Source organism: Pocillopora verrucosa, chromosome 5 (genome assembly GCF_036669915.1).
Source record: "Pocillopora verrucosa isolate sample1 chromosome 5, ASM3666991v2, whole genome shotgun sequence".
Classification (NCBI taxonomy): Eukaryota; Metazoa; Cnidaria; class Anthozoa; order Scleractinia; family Pocilloporidae; genus Pocillopora; species Pocillopora verrucosa.
The window spans coordinates 653,984-671,476 of NC_089316.1; the positions used below are offsets into that span (position 1 = coordinate 653,984).

The window sequence follows — 17,493 nt, forward strand, 5'->3', positions numbered from 1 at the left end:
CCCTCTGGCTATGGATTGAAATATCTGCGTTAAATCATACGCCTGGGTGATTACAATGTTTTCTTGCACAAAGTAAATATGTAATGAGTATTAACAACCCACCAGGAACACATGTTTTCAAATACTGGGGATGAAATCATGAAAGTTGGAGAAGGGGTTAAATAACGAGAAGAAAATTTGAATCTGAATTGCTTCATGCCGGTTACACTTTCATGTTGTAAATTTGTTCATTCAATTGACAGCAGAGTCAATTTCAAAAGTAAACTAAAACATCATTTATTGCCATGAATGAATATTTACAGTCAAGTACAGGTATAATATATATAAATTTACATCTTGCAGCGTCAAAATTTGTGAGATATTCTACATGCACAGTTTAAACTTGAGCCCAGGAGCAGCCTTGTGTGTGAATTTTCCATACCACACTTGCGATTTTACATCCGTAAATGTTCCCTGACCTTCAAGTCTGTAACAGAAAAAACAACAACATGCAACATTAGAAAATGTCTGCAGAAATTTTGAGGTAAAGGTACCAAAATGTTCATGAAATCTGAAGATGCTATCCCATGACATTTTAGCTCCTGGCTGACCAGATAACATGTAATGGGCAAGTTTACACATGTATCTACTATTACCCAATTTTTACATTTTAAAACCAGAAAATAAAAAAAAAAAAAAAAGCACAAAACTCCAAGCAAATAAATGACATTGTTATAGACCTAGACTTTCACTCAACAAAACTAGCACTGTGATTGGTTGATTCTTGGTCACATGCCCCTGATAAAATTCAAATGTATGATCCAAGAAGGATATAATTACACAGTTGTTGCCCACAAGCCAAATACAACAGCATGTTTTTGCCATTAAAGCACTTAATGTATGGTCAAATGGGAAACTAGTTTGTTTTGTTTTCCAGAGAGACCCGATGTTTTCTGAGACTCTCAGGAAAATAAAACCAACTGTTTCTCTCGGAACCATACATTAAGTGTATAATATTTGTGGGCTTTTTCCTGAGGGCTCCTCTGACTACATGTATCAATTGTTTCATGCCGTAACTCAAAAAAATCAAAGTTGGCCTATTTAGTTTGGGAGACACCCAGATAATTATCTAATCCCAATCACTTTTGGAAGGCTTACTTGTTCTCGTTGAAGTTCCCCTCATAATATGATCCATCAGGCCAAGTGTACTTTCCAAATCCATGGAACATGTTGTTGACAAATTCTCCCTGTGAGTGAGAGAAAATTTACATCTTATATAACAAAATAATACCTGCAATTCATTACAGGTAAACTTACCCAATTGGAACAGTTCTATTATTGCTCAGTGTATGGAAATGTATTCATTAAATGTTGGCCTTGAATTTACATTATTCTCAATGAAGTTAATAATGCAGTATGATTGTGAGAAAAACTATCTATAAATGCCACCCTCTGCTTTAGGCTGCACTCGACCTGGAAAATACAACATTTATTCATTTCACGGGCTATGAAAAAATAGAATATCAAGTGTGGCATGACTCATGCAGTAACCAAACAAATACTTGGAAATTTATACAAAAAACACAGCTAAACATTCAAGCTTTGAACCAGTTTACATGATGCACAATATTGAATAATAATGCTGGAACCTGGAAAAATTCTTTTGATAGAAACCCCACCATCAAATAAACACTGCCCTTGAATAAATTGCAGAATGTTAACAATAAGAATTTAATACAAGCTATGGCATTAACCCTTTGACCCTTTGGAGTGATTGGCTTCTAATTTCTCCTTACAATATCAACCCTAAATCAAACAGTGAGGTCATGAGAATATAAGAAATGATCACCAATTCAAGAAGCTCTTGATTATTTAACAAATTCTCCATGTCAGAACCTCAGGAAATATTCAGAAAACAGTATGGAGAATAAGTATACTGATGTAAGGGCGTAAAGAGTTAACCTCTAAGCCACCAATCATTTGTGGTAAAAAAAAAACCAAACAAACAAACAAGACATGATGATGGTAAATAAGATGTTTTAATACCTCGTATATGGCTCCTGATGGATGAAGAAGTTTCCCTAAAAAATAAGACAACAGTCTATTCTGTGTTCATAGGAAGATGGAGAAGCAATCTTGAATAAAGAATTAGCAGACAAATTTCCTTGTTTTGTTTGCTTATTTCAGTAAATAACATCATTAAGAAAACTTTTATCCTTTGACTCCAATGAGTGACCATTGCAGAATTTTTCCTTAAAATATTAACACAGTATCAAATGGGCAAGTGATGAAAACAAAGAAAAATATCAATTAAGAAGTTAGTAATTGATCTAATATCAAATTCTCAAATAACCATCGTAGGATTGTTTGGTAGACAGTGAGGAGAACTACTAAATAAAATAAAAAATGAGATCTTAGGATTGAAAGGTTTAACATGACCATAGAAAACAACGAATGATCTTAGAATACAAAATCAGGTCTTCACTCCTTCAGAACTCACCTTGTCCATTCATCTTGTCTCCACTCCAGTTACCATAATAACTAAGTCCATCAACTGTTGTATGGGTACCATAACCTTGACGCAATAAGCCTTCATCTGCCTGGATGTATTCACCATCTACAAAGGAAGCCAATTTTATTTGCCAAATTGAAACCCGCTAGGGTTTCAAGGAAAGGTGTCGATATTGACAGGTAACGAGACATTTGCGAGAAAGTAACTGAGGTAAACAAAGCAATCTGGGAGCACACAGTGTTAAAAAATATGATAACACCAAGATGCCATTTCAGTTTGGTATATTTTCCTGATCAAAGCTGTGTCCCTATATCTGATTATCAGTCTTGACTATTCCATAGAACTTACTTTAATTTATATTTATTTATTTATTTTTGATATTTAGACAGGCTTGTCCAGTTCAACTTTAAATCTGGTTTAAATGAGGGCCTATATTTCTCTTTGAGAGAAAAGCATGCCTCATGAGCTCACAGAAAAGGGCACTATATGAATTCTTGTATTATTATTATTATAATTATTATTATTATTATTATTATTATTATTATTATTATTAACGTCTCCTGCTAACCAGTAAAGAGAAAATGCAAGAGACCAGGTCTGTGGTTTATTTTCCTAATCCAATGATAAGACAAAATTGTCTAACCATTGGCAGATGTCATAGTATAAAGGAGGCACATTCTCCCCAGTAATATAGAAACCTTAAGTTTTGGCTCGGTCTGGGGCTCAAACCCCTTCCTCAACAGTCCACAGCTCTTTAGCATGAGATAACCAGGTATGGTGCTCACCATATTTATCTCCATTGGGAAACATGTATACACCACTTAGTATCGTTGCACCTAAGATTGAAAAAAAGCAAAACAATAGCTATATTGAAAATTTGAAACATTGGTAAACTCTTGAAAAGAAATTGCAATAAATTAAAAGAATATGAACCCTGAACAGGAGACAATATAAGATTACTGATAAAAGATATTAATGTAGCTATATCTTTAAGATAACTATTACTAAGATATCAGAAAAAATTACTCTAGTCTACAGCTTAAATGACACAATGTTCAGGAATATGCTTGTTGTGTGAATGACTTTCTAGAACTTCATATGCACACAAACAAACAATCGCTTAACATGTGCAACTTGATCTTTACCAGCATCCGCCTTCCCTCCTTTTTTCTCTGTCTTCTTGGAAGCAGCTATTAAATACAAACGCCAGAAAATTAAAACAAAACAGGACAACAATATTAAGTATCTCGTACTGTCAGTGTAAGTGCAAGTCTCGATCGAAGATATTCCTGCAGAAACCTTCCTTCAGATGGTAGCAGGGATATTTTGCTAAGAAACAGATATAAACTGTTGTAATTTTAAGGTTACCTGGCATAATTTCCCCTGTTTTTGCCGACAAGTTGATATATCTTAATCAATGTCACTCTACCCTCACAACAACTGCAAATTTACCTCCATAGCGATGAAACTAACAATGCATCACGGGAGTTTTCCTATCACCCTTTGTGATTGGCCCAAAGTATCAGAATTATCACTTTTTTTGATTGGTCAAAAGAAAGTAAGGAGATTTTTTACTTCCATTTCGTCATTCGAGAACGAATCGAGCCTTCAGTCACGATGGCTAAGGTAGACTTCCCAGAATTTTAAAATCCACGAACGAAGATGCAATTCATCGTAGTAAAATATGGTTCTAAAGGATTCAGCCCAGGAGCATGATAAAGATGTTCATGGGTTTACGCAATCAAAATTCCTGGCAGTCAAAGAAGGACTCGAGCGAGAAGTTGATGTTGAGCCGGCCAAGCCAATTTTTCCCGGTGGCAAACAAGTCAAACATGTCGTATCTGGAGGAGTTGCAGGCGCTTTGTCACGAACTTGTGTTTCGCCTTTAGAAAGAGTGAAAATTCTTCTACAGGTTGGCTTCAATTCACTACAACGAGATAGTTTAGAGTAAAAGTATGCTCATATCTATCTGAATTATTTCCTTTTCAGATTCAAGTTAAGGATCCAAAATTTTCAGGCGTTGGTGCAACTTTGATCAAAATAGGAAGAGAGGAAGGGGTAAAGGGTTATTTTAAGGTGATCATAATTTATATCAATAGCTATAAAAAAAACTTATATCAATATCTATTTTTAAAAAAACAAATTTAGAGGCTGATGGTATTCTGGGAAAAATCATGTGTCTACCCCCTCCTCACCCCATCCTATGGGGGGGTGCTCATGCTCCCTTGCCTAGTAATAAATATGTCTTAAAGCAACAAAGGGAAGATTTTGTCAGGGAATGGGGTGAGGAGAGAGAGTATAGGGAGAGAGGGACAGGTCATGTGAAGGTGATATTCTTGATATTAATTCATTATATTCTTCAGAATCTGTTTGCAAAAACTGTATCTCTATTTAAAGATAAGAATCCAGTTTATCATGAGTTGTCTCAATCATCAAATTTATATAATCATATAAACTTCCAGTTATACTGTACTCATTTGCAGTCTCTCTCTATAGGGTAATGGAACAAATGTTCTTAGAATTATTCCGTACTCAGCAGTGCAATTTGCTTCATATGAAGAATTCAAGAAGGTATTGTAATCAAACATTTATTGATTACATCTTGGGAGGTTTATGTACTTTAAATATAAAGCAATAAGTCAATTAAAATGGAAGGATTACTGATATATGAAAATGGGGAGTATAGATATTTAAAAAGCATAATTTGACATCTTTTGGAAAACATGGATAGGACATTTCAATCTCTTTGGTACTTCCTATTTTCCTACAACAGCTTGTCTTCTTAGCACCAATTTTTAAGTATTATTTTATTACATTTTCAGCTTCTGAAGGTTTCAGAAGATCTTCAAAACCAAACTCCTTTGCGGCGACTAGTTGCTGGAGGTTTGGCTGGGACAACATCTGTTATTGCAACTTATCCTCTCGATCTTGTAAGGTAACTTACTGCCTGTTCTATTGTTATATTCAGTAACATAACTTTCCAAGTTTAGCAAACTTTGATTATATTAATCCTGCATTCAAGAATGATTAAACTACATAACTGTATGTGGGAGGCTAGAAGTAGAAAGTGGATCCAGGAATTTTCCCAGGAAGGGGTGTACCACTCAGGAATGATGTAACTGACAGGTGATGCAAACAATTGTTTTCGAAGAATACCAGTCATATCAGTAAGCTGAACATTACCTCAAGGGAGGAGGGGAGGTGTACCCCTGCACCTTCCTCTAGATCCATCCCTGTGAAGCAACTTGGAATATTGAAATTCTGTCTGGCTAGGGTACTAATTTGGCCCAAGTTAATGCCTTCACTTCCAGATGTCATTAGTAATCATCCTTACTGTCTGCCATACAGTTCTTTTGATGTTAGTTTGGATAATTTGGTATTGGATCAAATAAAATTTCCCAAATTGATATTTTTCTCCTTTCTAAGCACTTGTCTGCTTGTTATTGTATTGATATTGTTAGAAGAAATTCTGTCTCAGTAACTCATGAGAATTACAGGGTTTGAGAGCAATATTTTGTTAGATTTCCTTGGCAGTATTGGAAGCCTGGTACCCATGTAGAGAAATTAACTGCCCGAAAACACAACACAATGACTCTACCCTGGGTTGCAACTCAGCGACATTTCTCACTTTATATTGGTGATTAGTATTTAGTATTTTTAAAAAGTCTATGGACTGTCTCTTCACAGAACAAGACTTGCAGCACAATGTGAAGGGGCAGAGAGAAGATACAGGTATTAAAAATCCTTTCTTAAACCATAGTGTACACCTTAACATCAGTATGCATATTCTCCAAACTGTTCCCTATACATTTCCTAAGGTGTAGATAAGGAGAACTTGTAGAGCATCTGTAGTTGGTGATCTTTTCCTTTATTCTTGTGACCATGTTGTTTGATTCAGGGAGATATTGTAAGGAGAAATTAGATGCGAGTCCACTTTTAGGATGAAACTGGTGTATCATTTATACTGATTATAGACAAGGTGAATTCAATGATTTATTTATATATTTATCTGTCTATTTATTTATGACATGATCTTACAGGAATATTTTACATGCATTTCAAACAATTCTGAAAGATGAAGGAGGACTTATCAGTGGTTGTCTTTACAAAGGACTTCCTCCAACAGTCATGGTATTGTATAATAAACACCTCGATGTAAAATAATTATGCAAGATTTTGCACAGTGACTATGCTTTGTAACTATTACAATATGCACTTGTTTCAGTTATGACACACAAACATGTACTGCCTATAATACTAAGAGTAATTTAGTATCAACTGAATTGAAAATGTAAATTGGCCATGGGAAAGAGTTTAAAAGTTGAGTTTAAAAGCATACAATATTAGGGTGAAGCAAAATAATAGTTTATAATCTACAGGGTGAGGACAATGTTGGCCACAAATTTCTTTTGCTTATAGAATAAAGATACAAATGCCAAGACTGTTTAGACTTTAAATAGCGGGCACGGCAGGAAGTTAGAGATAATTGGTCAAATAATAACATATGGGTAATAAAGACTATTAAGTAATAATTCTGTAGAGAAACAGTTGTGAAGTCAGCTCTTCATATTCTTGTATATCTAATTTCACTCAATACATATTTAACAATATAAAGGTCCATTATGCAGTCAATTTTTTTTTCTTTATCAGCTCAAAACCAAAATCGATTTTCACTAATGATACAGCCAGTGTGACTCGGCTGCCTTAATTTTTTTCCCCATTGACCTTCTAAATTTTGCTGCGTGTGACACTGATTGTAGGTGATGGCACATTCAAGTTAACACAAAACCTTATTTATTTGTCATCGATGGCTCTGACAAAGGGCTAATGTTCAAAAGGTCAGCTTGGTGGCCAAATTGCGATATCAACTCAGTTGATAATACTAAATTATCCTACTATACTCTCCCACCGATGCTGCACAACAGTTTCTCTAGAAACTTACCTCCTTGATAATACCACAGTTTTGCAATCATTTTTGCAGGGAATTGCTCCCTACATAGGCTTGAATTTTGCTGTTTATGAAACTTTGAAAGGTACTGTTTCACCTATCTTGTTTCTATTGTAACTCTGAAGGTTTTGTAACATCAGCACAATAAGTTAATGGCACTAAGACTCAGAAAGCCTGAACTACATACTCTTTTCATATATAGGTTATATCTTTGGTTATGAATCATTAGCTAATGTAGCAGGATATCATAAGAAAGATAATAACTTTTAAGCTCATGAAAGAACAGAAGCAAAAATTTTTATACCATCAACTTAACATGGGTGTGTGGTAAAAACATCAGAGTCCTTTGTCTTTGTGAGGTATCAAACCTCAGACCCTTTCATTCCCAGTTTTTTCTTAGCCCCATGGTTGTAATGAAACTAAGACCAAATTTCTTTATTGGTGATGAATGAGTCATTTTGTTATTTTTCATTTTAGATTTTGTCCTGGGGCATTTAATTGTGAGAGCACGGGGAGCAGAGCTGAAAAGAATGGACAAAGATAGGGAATTACCTGTTGTGGTTCGTCTCATTTGTGGTGGACTAGCAGGAGGTATTTCTCAAACTGGTGAGTATCGCTGTAACTAACCTTAATTCAATGTAGAATTTTGTTCTCAAGCTGATGAAACATGTTTTGTAATTACTTTAACTAGAGTCATGCCATTTTTGTCAGTTAATCAAAGACATACTGTACATGTACACAATAATGCATCTTAGACCCTCCACTCTCAAGGTCTCATTAGTAATCCTCCTTTCTTTCTCCCATACAATTCTTATGATGTTTTAGATTTGAGAATTTGGTATTGGATCAACTAATAATCCCCCTAAATTATATTTTTCTCCATTCTCATGATTTATTTGCTTGTTTTTGTTTTGATGGTGTAAGGAGGAATTCTATCTTTGTCAATCATCAGAGTTAATGGGTTAACCCTTCCACTCTCGAAAAAGACCAGAAAGTATTTTTTTGGCAAGATATAAAAAAACAAATTGTGTAATTATGAGCAAAGAAGGAACATAATGGCGGAGAATAGAGAAGTTTAAAACAGACTGGGAATCTAAATTTTATTTAAGTTAGGTATTTCTCAAACCAGGTAACCCTGTATTTTTCCCAGGCTGGTCAGTTGGGTATTTCTCAAAGTAGGCATCTAAACCAGTTTTCTGATTCCTTTACTTCAATTATGTTTGTTTTCAGTAACTTATCCTTTAGATGTGGTGAGAAGACGAATGCAAATGAAAGGGATCAGTGGGGACCTGTTTGCGTACACCTCTACTAAACATGCATTCACAACCATTGTTCAAGTGGAAGGAGTAAAAGGTTTATACAAAGGAATGTGGCCCAATCTGCTCAAGGTAACACTTGAAAGTCACCATCATAAAATCCTCAATAGTAAGAGAGGGGGAGGATTACTCCTTGGAATTCTTGGTAGTGGTTTGCTGCTCAGTTTAGTCTTACAACTGAAATCATCTCAACCAATCAATTTCACTCACAAACTCCTCACTAAACTCTGATGATTACTTCCACCCAGGTTGTTGAAACAGCGATCTGTGTCACTCACTGACAACATTTCAGGACTACTCTCAACCAGACCACCTGATCGACCATTGTGTGAATAGTTCAGAAAAATGATTGGTATCACTATTTATTATGTTGTTTGTGTCTTTCAACAGGTTGCCCCACTTGTTGGAATCCAGTTTGTAACTTATGAAATAACCAAGGCCTTCTTGTATGGCCAAGGACTTCAACTCCCCTGGAGATAACAAGGCGACATGCGTTTATCCTTAGAGTAATTGCCTTTAATGATAACAAATTAGAGCTGAAAACCCTGGGTTCGTGAAGTGAAGACTTCATACCTGAAACAAGCAGATATTCAAATTGTCCATTTGGTTATTTAATACCAACTGATAAAAATTCAAGCTACTGCTTTGTATTTTTTAAGAAGCAATTAATATTTAAGGTTGCTGTTAAGTTATGCTGTTTCCCTTTTGGAAATTGTGGTGTTAAAGACACTAATCATACAGAAAACTACGCACAATGATCAGGGGTACAACACAGTCACCATCTGAAGTTATTTTTATTTTCTGCACCTACTTTTCCATTCCTTTCCACAAAGCGAGAGCTTAACGCATGTCCTGGCGTAGGGATCTTCTTTACATGTCTGTAGATAAGCACAGTTCCTAAATACTTTTCTTAACTAAATTGTTAACTAATCAATCGAATTAATAAATTAGCCTTAATATGCGTGACATTAGAGTTTTTCTTTTCCTTGCCACAGCTTTTAAAAGTCGCACCCCTACCTTGCAGATTCTACGGACCCTATGTATTTTACAGACAGTACATCCCCCCTGTGGTTAATTTCCGTCGGTGTTTCTATCTAAGATGGAGAGGCTTAGCGGATACGGGCTTCATGTAGGGTATCGCTTTCATCAAACCTCTACCTAATATGACCTGTGTACTCATCGAAAGAGACCCATCTCTCAGGCTCTGCGCGGATTACGATGCAAGAGAAAACGTCTGGTAACCAAGCTACACTCTCCCATTGTCGATCATCATGAAGTAAAAATTTCCCTTCACAAATTCTCTTAGCAAGGGAAAAATTGGAATAAAACATGAATTAAGATATCTCAGCTTATCATTAATATTCATCGAATTTTGCAGTTTACTTCAGTGAAGAAGGTTAAGGCGCCACCACAGCCAGAAATATTTTCAGTGCGATTATAGTGTATAGGTTTCCCCGAGGGTCCATTTTAACCACTCGCTATGAGTTGATAGTTAGTATATTATCCATTATACGGCAAAAACATTCAGAGTTTCCAGAAAAAAAAAACAAATTGCGGGTACGTCCTCGTTTATCTCAAAGTGGAAATGATTAACGTGAGGTTACTCATCCCCCTCGGACCCGCCTTCGTCTGAGCTTGACTCAAAGCTGAAGGCAACATTTGGGTTTTCTGTGAAAAACTGTTGAAGCTCGTCGATTATTCTGAACTGCAAGTGTAGAAACTTTATCTCAACGTTAAGTTCTGCCATGCTTTCTTTGTACTTTTCTGGTGTTGTGATGGATTTTTCCAAGAATTTGATCAGCTGTGTAACCTTCTCGTGGTTCAGGAGGAACTCTGGAACGGGTAGAGGCTGACTGTAAATCTCGTCCGATAGAACAAGATATTTTAAAATCTCTGACATCGCTAGTGGGTGAGTTTTCGAGCTGTCCATGAAATCTGCCAGGATCTGTTCAGAGGGAACTTTACTAGGTGCATCAAGATTCGCCATCATTTGAGCGTTCAGGGATTCCAACCAGGCGTTGATTGGGTAGAACGATTTGTATGTAAACATGAAGTTGACGGGGAAATCCGAGGTCGTTTCAAACGTGTCCGAGCCCAAAACTGGTGCCTCCGCCATATCTTCATCCAACATAGACAAACCATTCTGTAATGTAACTTTAAGGCTCTTGTCGTCCATTTGCTGGAGGGTGTTGGACCCACTAATAAAATAATGCGGACAGTGCTTCTTCTTAATGCAGGTTCTCAGGTCTTCCATGAGGTCTTTTACGCGGTCACCGATCGTTGCTTTGGTCCACTGATCGACAGGCACGGTCTCCAGTGCCCACAGAAAAATAGTTTTTGGAGTGTAGGTGGTTATCACTGAATCTAGCTTGATGTATCGGGAGAATAGGTACTTAAAAATAAGGTAGCACATCTTCTGCTCGTCTGTGATGGAGTTCATCAGGGTTCTTTCTGCCAGCGAGAATGAGTACCTCCATTGGGTCTGGGGGAAATTACTACCCTCTGCAGCTTCCGCCATTTCACTGTTACTTGGGGTCACTGAACTTTTTACTGCTGCGTCAAACTTTGGCACAATGTGACACCCATCCTGTATCACCTTCTTGATAAGTTCCTTTGATGGCCAACGTGATGGCCTGTCCCTCGTGCACCATTCCTTGGCACAGCTGGGCCATTCTTTACAGGGCACAGACAAACTGACGTCCTCTGTGAGAAAGAGGCACCTCCCTTTTTGGGGACTTAAGTCTGCCATGCACATGACTACGTGGACTGCTGGCCCTGCCTGTCCCACGTACTGGAGGTAGTCCCCAAGGGATATGCAGTCTTCTTCGTTGTATGGTTTATCGTTGCTGTGGTGTTTCTTCATTCTGTGGACGTTTAATATGGCCGTGATGATTGTTAACACGTTGTACATCTGTTCAATGAGAAGCTCTGAGGATAAGAGTGTGATTTCTTCATTTTGGACACACAGACTCTGCAGACCTGGTACCCAATCCACATTTGGAGGGACTGCCAATCGGGCATAACCAGGAGGCATCGAAGGGAGGACTTGCAACTGCACATGCTCCTCTGGGGACTTCAAATCAACTCTCTGCGGAGGATTTTCGCTGGCGGAGATATCCTTAAAACAGAGATTATAATCACATTCAAAAGAAAAACCAACATCTCTCATAACATCATCATCCGAGTCTATAGGTTGTCTTATTGGTTGGACGATAGGCACATCTTCTGGCATGCTTCCAACCCGTTGCCCATCAAATTTTTGACCTGCTATGAAGCAGTTGTCCAGCCCAAGGGATTCACTGTGTTCCAGAAGCGTTTGTGTTGTTCCTGGCATGAGATGATTCAGCACATGATGTAAGTTGGCCTTGACATGTCCAAAACAGGTCTGTTTAACTATCGTCAACATGGTGTAGATGTTGAAGTTCCAAGGACTGTGCGGGACACCTTCTGGGTAGTCTATTTCAAAGGGACCTCCTGATCGTCCTTCAGCCATCACTGTTAAATAATAGCTTTAGTTAAAAGGTTTAATAAAACCGGCCTAGTTGCCACGATCGACAGAGCATAGAATAAAGTTCCCTTATTTCTATCCATGCGATTAAGGACGGGTAACCCACCCCACCCCCCTCAATATTTCGTCAGCTTTCAGTAACTGCTAGCGGAGAAAGGCATTTGAGAGTACAAGATAATTTGTTTTTATCAAATGAGTTGATAATGTAAATAAGCTACCATTAGCAGTTTTTAAGTAATTTTTCGAGCGTTAGCCCTTCCTCAGTGCGAATAAAAGGAATTGGGGGTTGTGTGTTGATGAAATACAGAAAACAGGACATGATTTTATCTGGCCAGGTCTCGTTCCGTTATTCCGTTACTCTGTCGCCAAATTAAGAAAATAATAATCCTAAACAAGGCTTGGACCGAGAAGGAAAAAGTTGCCTGTACCTCACTTGTCTAAAGTTCTACTTAAAATCATTTTCCTTTCAATCTTCAAACCAGCAATAGTTAAGTCATTGTAAGTTAAGTCGCCATATTTTCAATTGTTTTGCGACAGAGAAATTTGCTCGAAGAAGCAATCGTGGCAAGGATGAAACGCAATTTAGACAACTGTGGAAAATAAACCAAAGGATATTTCGGGGAATTCAAAAAGCGAAAGAGATAAATAAATTGTATCGTAAAGTGTTTATCAACAGTGGACATGGAATGAACCGTTGATGATCTCTGTTATGATGTGACGCAATTTTAAATAAAACAGTTACAGTTATGGCCGAAGACGAACAAGATATTCAATACCTCATTACGATCATTTGTTCACACTAGTTGTTTTGCAAAGATGGTTATTTTTCCGAATGTCTTAGCAACTCAGAATACAGTAACAATGAGGCTACCCTAGCGTCATGCCGGCATAAATTAAGAATTGTCGGACAGCTGGTGCTTTGAAACTAAAAGCCAATGTTTGATTAAGTATGAAGAAGCACATTGATTCACATAAAGGAGCCTTTTTTCATCTGAAAGATCAATGACTTTATAAGGAAGTGAATTCATCTCATCTTTGGCCCCAAGATACGTTATAGAGAAGGTAAATACATGTAACTGATACGATCAGGCTCGGTGAACATCAATTTAATCAATGAATAACAGATATACCACTGGTGCATTCAAACATTTAATCAGTTCTGACTATAAAATAGCTCCCTTTTTATACTAAGGCAGCGATTTTTCGTGGAACTACTTCCTATTCCAATAATATTAACTGAGAGGCAAATGTAACTTAAATGACAGCTAGATCACAAATCCCTCTGAGACAGCCACGTCACCAAAGTCGCTGTGAAGGTCGACTTCACATTACGGAAAGCGCTCGATGGCGCACATGATAAAGTGACACATAATATGTTTAACGAAACGTTCGTTGTTCTTGGAGTTCCGCTTAAATGTTGACCAGAAAATTTACATGTATTTTAGTTAACTGTTACTTGTTGGTAATATACGAGCTTACCTTCGCTTGAGATCAACAACGTACGCGTAGACCTATGGCGGAAGCAGTCACGGTAAGGAAGTTCAGCCTCTGGAAACTAGATTTATCTCTTTAACCAATGAAACGGTGAATTCGATTCTCTTTGCCTCATCGGTATCTCAGATTGAACACTATTCAAATTTTGGGAATTAGTTTTTCTGAGAATTTCGGTTTAGTGTGGCAGAAGAAAATCGTTTAAGTCAGCTCTCTATACGGAAGCTTTTGATTGGGTGTTTGAACAATATGAAGCATCACGGGGTGTTTTTCTAGTCACGCTAACAAATCGGGTTGATTCTCATCAAGTCTATTTCTCACTCGTGTTTCTCTGTCACCCTATTAATGCACAATAATGAATAGAATGAGGAACATTTTATTGACGCTTATCGATCGTTGGGAGATGGTCTTAGACCAAAACTAATTCATAAAAACACCTCGGTAAGACCGTAACATTATTTGAATCAACGGCGTACATCAGTCTTTTTTTTCCACTCTGCGTTTCCTATGAGATGTGTTGCAATGACTAGTGAGATAAAACCATGTTCATTTTGTACCAGGGAGGCAAATTGGACTTTAAGGAACAAGTGCCGTAATCCTTCGAGATAACTTATTCAATCTAGATCTGAATCCAGACAAGAGTTACATCTGACCCACCGCGCACTGTGGTCCTGTAAAACCTTTTTCTTTTATTCACAGGAAGATACGACACGCTTTTACAACAGTTGTTACAGAGGAGGAAGTCCTTTCAGCAGATCTCTCGAGAATTTTTGATCAACGCCGCGTTTGAGCTGCAATCTGAATTTTATCCAAGCACAGCGATTTCTTGTTTTCAGAAAAATGAGAGAGTAATGGTCTTAAAATCGACGGTCTTAGAACCCACCCTGTTAATTAGGTTGACTGGGATTTTCTGCTTTACAGTAAATAGAGGTTGTGCAGTAAGTGCAGACTCACTGAATGGAAAAAAAAGACTACTTTCCGATGTTGTTGCAGCAGGAGGCGGAACTTACTCATTTGTTCCCTTTATTTATTATTTCCTAGCCCGCGAGCAGGCCCCAATCATCGACCCTGCGACACGGCTGTTTCTTCGCCTGAGCAAAAGAGGTAAGCGAGGGGTCTGTAAGTCACACCCTTTGCAGATCTCACAGTAGTTCTCTTCAATGAAAGCCTTGAAGTTTCTAGCGGGCAAAGAAACACTTGTACCGTAACACTAAAAATGGAGGCCTGCTTGAAAGCTAATTATTTTCCAAAAGTCGCTCCTAATAAAGGAATTTAGTTTGTACAAAGTGTCCAAATCATTTTTAAAGAATAAAACGAAGGTCAGTAAATTTCCCGACCAAGTCAGTAGATTACATGCAGCTACAATCTGAAAGTGACAATAAGACTGGTAGAAGTCTAATTTCATCCTACTGTTCTAATAAGAGGGGGGGGGGGGGGGTGGAGAGCGAACGCCTGATCATGAAATGGACTACAGATCGCTGGGTCAATTCCTTTCTTGTCACGCAAGCCAAAGATCTCGCTCCCTAACGAGAGAAAAACAGATTAGGCAAAACCATGGAGAAAAACAATCGATTACGACGGATCGAGGAAACTTGGTTCAAGAATTGGACATTGAGGTGATTCCACTCCGGCCTAATTCCTAAGCGATCTTTGCTCAAACAAACCTCAATGGATCCATGTGGGAACCATAACATCACTGAGTAGCAAGAGAGAATCCTTTTTTTCTCAATAAATATAAACACTTAATATTAGCATTCTATACTCCTGATCTTATTGTGATTTTTTTTCTTCTCTTTCCTTCTTCTTCAGTTCTTTAAGTTGTCCTCTCTTTACCACTATCATCATTTTCCATGCTGTCCATAGCCAGGAGACCTTGAAATATAACAGCAGGGTTTCATTGCCAAGAAGGACAAGCAGAAAAAGACAGTATATTCTGTCCAATGGGCAAAATACTGAGCTGAGTGCATTATACAACCACTCCCCAGACAGGGTAGAGTTTAGTTTTGGTGATGATATAGAGCGGACCAAATAACAACAACAACAATACTTTATATAGACACCTTAGGCCTAGGAGCTGTGAAAGCTTGTTCAAAATACCTATGTGTTAAACATGGAAAATTGTTGAAGCAACCAAGAAAGGGACTTTGTTATAACAAAAGCCCATTTAAAACAACATCAAGGAAAGCTGGAACTTGAGAAAGATCAATTTTGAGTTTAGGTGATGACAGGAGACCATTAACTGAAAGGGAAGTTGCCAGATATGATCATTTCTTGTAATATATCATTTATGATATAACAGTATAAAGCATGTAATCATGCACAAAGCTGATCATCTTGTTTTCAGAGAGGGACAGTAGGTACTCACAGCTATTTTTTCAACACTGTGTTTACAAACTGGACAAAAGTATGGAATGAATGTGAAAATCCAACAAATATGATCACTCTTCTATAAAAACAAGGGGTTGAAGGTGCCTGTTCAAAGAAGGGGTGTTTCTTAAATATTTTGGTCAGCTGGATGGGCATTTCTTTAAAGGGGCTCTTATTTGATTGTATAACTTGAGAATTAAATGTAATTTATTCCAGTACTTACTGTCAAAACAAAGCAGTTTAGAAGTATTGGACCTGAATACACAACTGTTATGAACAAACCAGCTGAATCAAAATACTGCTCCTTTGCAAAGGTCCTATATAAAAAATAATACATTAAATAATGGTAATTTGTGAATGTCTAATTGTTTTGTTAGTTTAAGACAGGGTTCTACTCATTTCATTTCCCTGAATAAACAAGGAAAAGCTTAAATAAATATCTTATTTATTTTCATTTTCAGATTCCTATATCCAACTCTTCTCTTAATATGTCAATTAACCTATATGTCTCAGTTTCTCCTCACCAACCAGGAGTTCATAGAAATGAACCCAAAAAATACAAAATATTGATAAAAATCAAAGTGAACAAATACGGAAATCCTTCAAAAGAAAACTCTATCATTCTTGAGTGAATAAAGAACTACTTGATTTCCTCCCTTCTATAGAAAAGAAAGCTGATTTAGCTCTTAGGAATCAGTGTGAACAAACTATACAGGAGACCACAAAATTCATGTGGATACTCCAAGATAATATGGAATAGTTGGCATATATGTTTTTGTAATTCTTTCTTTTAAATATTCATCAGAATATTGTCAGTGCTTACCTCCAGTGTTGTGCTCCTAAGGTATTGATTTGTTCTGAAGCAAATGCCAGTCCCACTGAGGGAAAAATGTAGACAAATATCAACTCTGTGTAACTGAGTCACCAATTTTTATTTCTTTTGGGCAAAGGGTAACACATGATATTAGTTCATACTTACATAGCAACAAGAATAAGACGATTTGAAAGTTAGAGTATTTTCTTGTGCAAATAACACATAGGAATGTTGCCGTGTGGAAAACGATCAGACCTATCAACCAATGTTCAGTCCAGTCTACCTAAGAAGTATGAATAACATTACGAGATTAATCTAGATAACTGCATTCACAACAAATCATTCTTCGAAACGCTTACGACAAAATAAAAGTAGCTCACAAAATAGGGATAAACTCACAGCTTTGACAAATTCCCACATACTATCAATTTGTTTGGTGGGGATCCATTTATCACCATGTAGAGAAAAATGTTGTTTCATCGTGTTAAGACTTCAATTTGTGATAAGTTAACACGTCGTACAGAAGGAACACGACTTCTTCAAGGCGTTACATGTAAA

At 37.2% G+C, this 17,493-nt stretch overlaps 4 protein-coding genes and 1 long non-coding RNA gene across 5 annotated transcripts; 2 read left to right on the top strand and 3 right to left on the bottom strand.

The window, feature by feature from the left end:
* Nucleotides 1–259: 259 nt before the first annotated feature.
* LOC131790953 (MORN repeat-containing protein 2) lies at nt 260–3,972 on the bottom strand. Its single transcript, XM_059108249.2, has 7 exons — nt 3,860–3,972; nt 3,637–3,681; nt 3,277–3,327; nt 2,480–2,596; nt 2,026–2,060; nt 1,138–1,226; nt 260–466 (listed from the first exon to the last, which is right to left on the bottom strand). Exons 1-7 carry the CDS (start codon nt 3,864–3,866, stop codon nt 364–366), a joined length of 447 nt encoding a protein of 148 aa, XP_058964232.1. The 5' UTR covers nt 3,867–3,972; the 3' UTR covers nt 260–363.
* An 87-nt stretch (nt 3,973–4,059) lies between these two features.
* Nucleotides 4,060–9,716, top strand: LOC131790920 (uncharacterized). Its single transcript, XM_059108205.2, has 10 exons — nt 4,060–4,403; nt 4,481–4,567; nt 4,988–5,062; nt 5,314–5,426; nt 6,179–6,223; nt 6,532–6,622; nt 7,473–7,524; nt 7,917–8,045; nt 8,670–8,827; nt 9,146–9,716. The coding sequence occupies exons 1-10, from the start codon at nt 4,176–4,178 to the stop codon at nt 9,233–9,235; spliced, it is 1,068 nt and encodes a 355-aa protein (XP_058964188.1). The 5' UTR covers nt 4,060–4,175; the 3' UTR covers nt 9,236–9,716.
* LOC131790954 (uncharacterized) lies at nt 9,421–13,983 on the bottom strand. The gene is made up of 2 exons (XM_059108251.2): nt 13,743–13,983; nt 9,421–12,250 (listed from the first exon to the last, which is right to left on the bottom strand). The coding sequence occupies exon 2, from the start codon at nt 12,246–12,248 to the stop codon at nt 10,356–10,358; it is 1,893 nt and encodes a 630-aa protein (XP_058964234.2). The 5' UTR covers nt 12,249–12,250; nt 13,743–13,983; the 3' UTR covers nt 9,421–10,355.
* Nucleotides 13,197–16,536, top strand: LOC131790956 (uncharacterized). The gene is made up of 3 exons (XR_009340742.2): nt 13,197–13,325; nt 14,796–14,858; nt 15,564–16,536. It is a non-coding gene; the product is annotated as an uncharacterized lncRNA (long non-coding RNA).
* LOC131790955 (transmembrane protein 18) lies at nt 14,416–17,472 on the bottom strand. Its single transcript, XM_059108252.2, has 5 exons — nt 17,335–17,472; nt 17,101–17,218; nt 16,945–16,999; nt 16,345–16,438; nt 14,416–15,626 (listed from the first exon to the last, which is right to left on the bottom strand). The coding sequence occupies exons 1-5, from the start codon at nt 17,413–17,415 to the stop codon at nt 15,525–15,527; spliced, it is 450 nt and encodes a 149-aa protein (XP_058964235.2). The 5' UTR covers nt 17,416–17,472; the 3' UTR covers nt 14,416–15,524.
* Between the last annotated feature and the right edge of the window lie 21 nt (nt 17,473–17,493).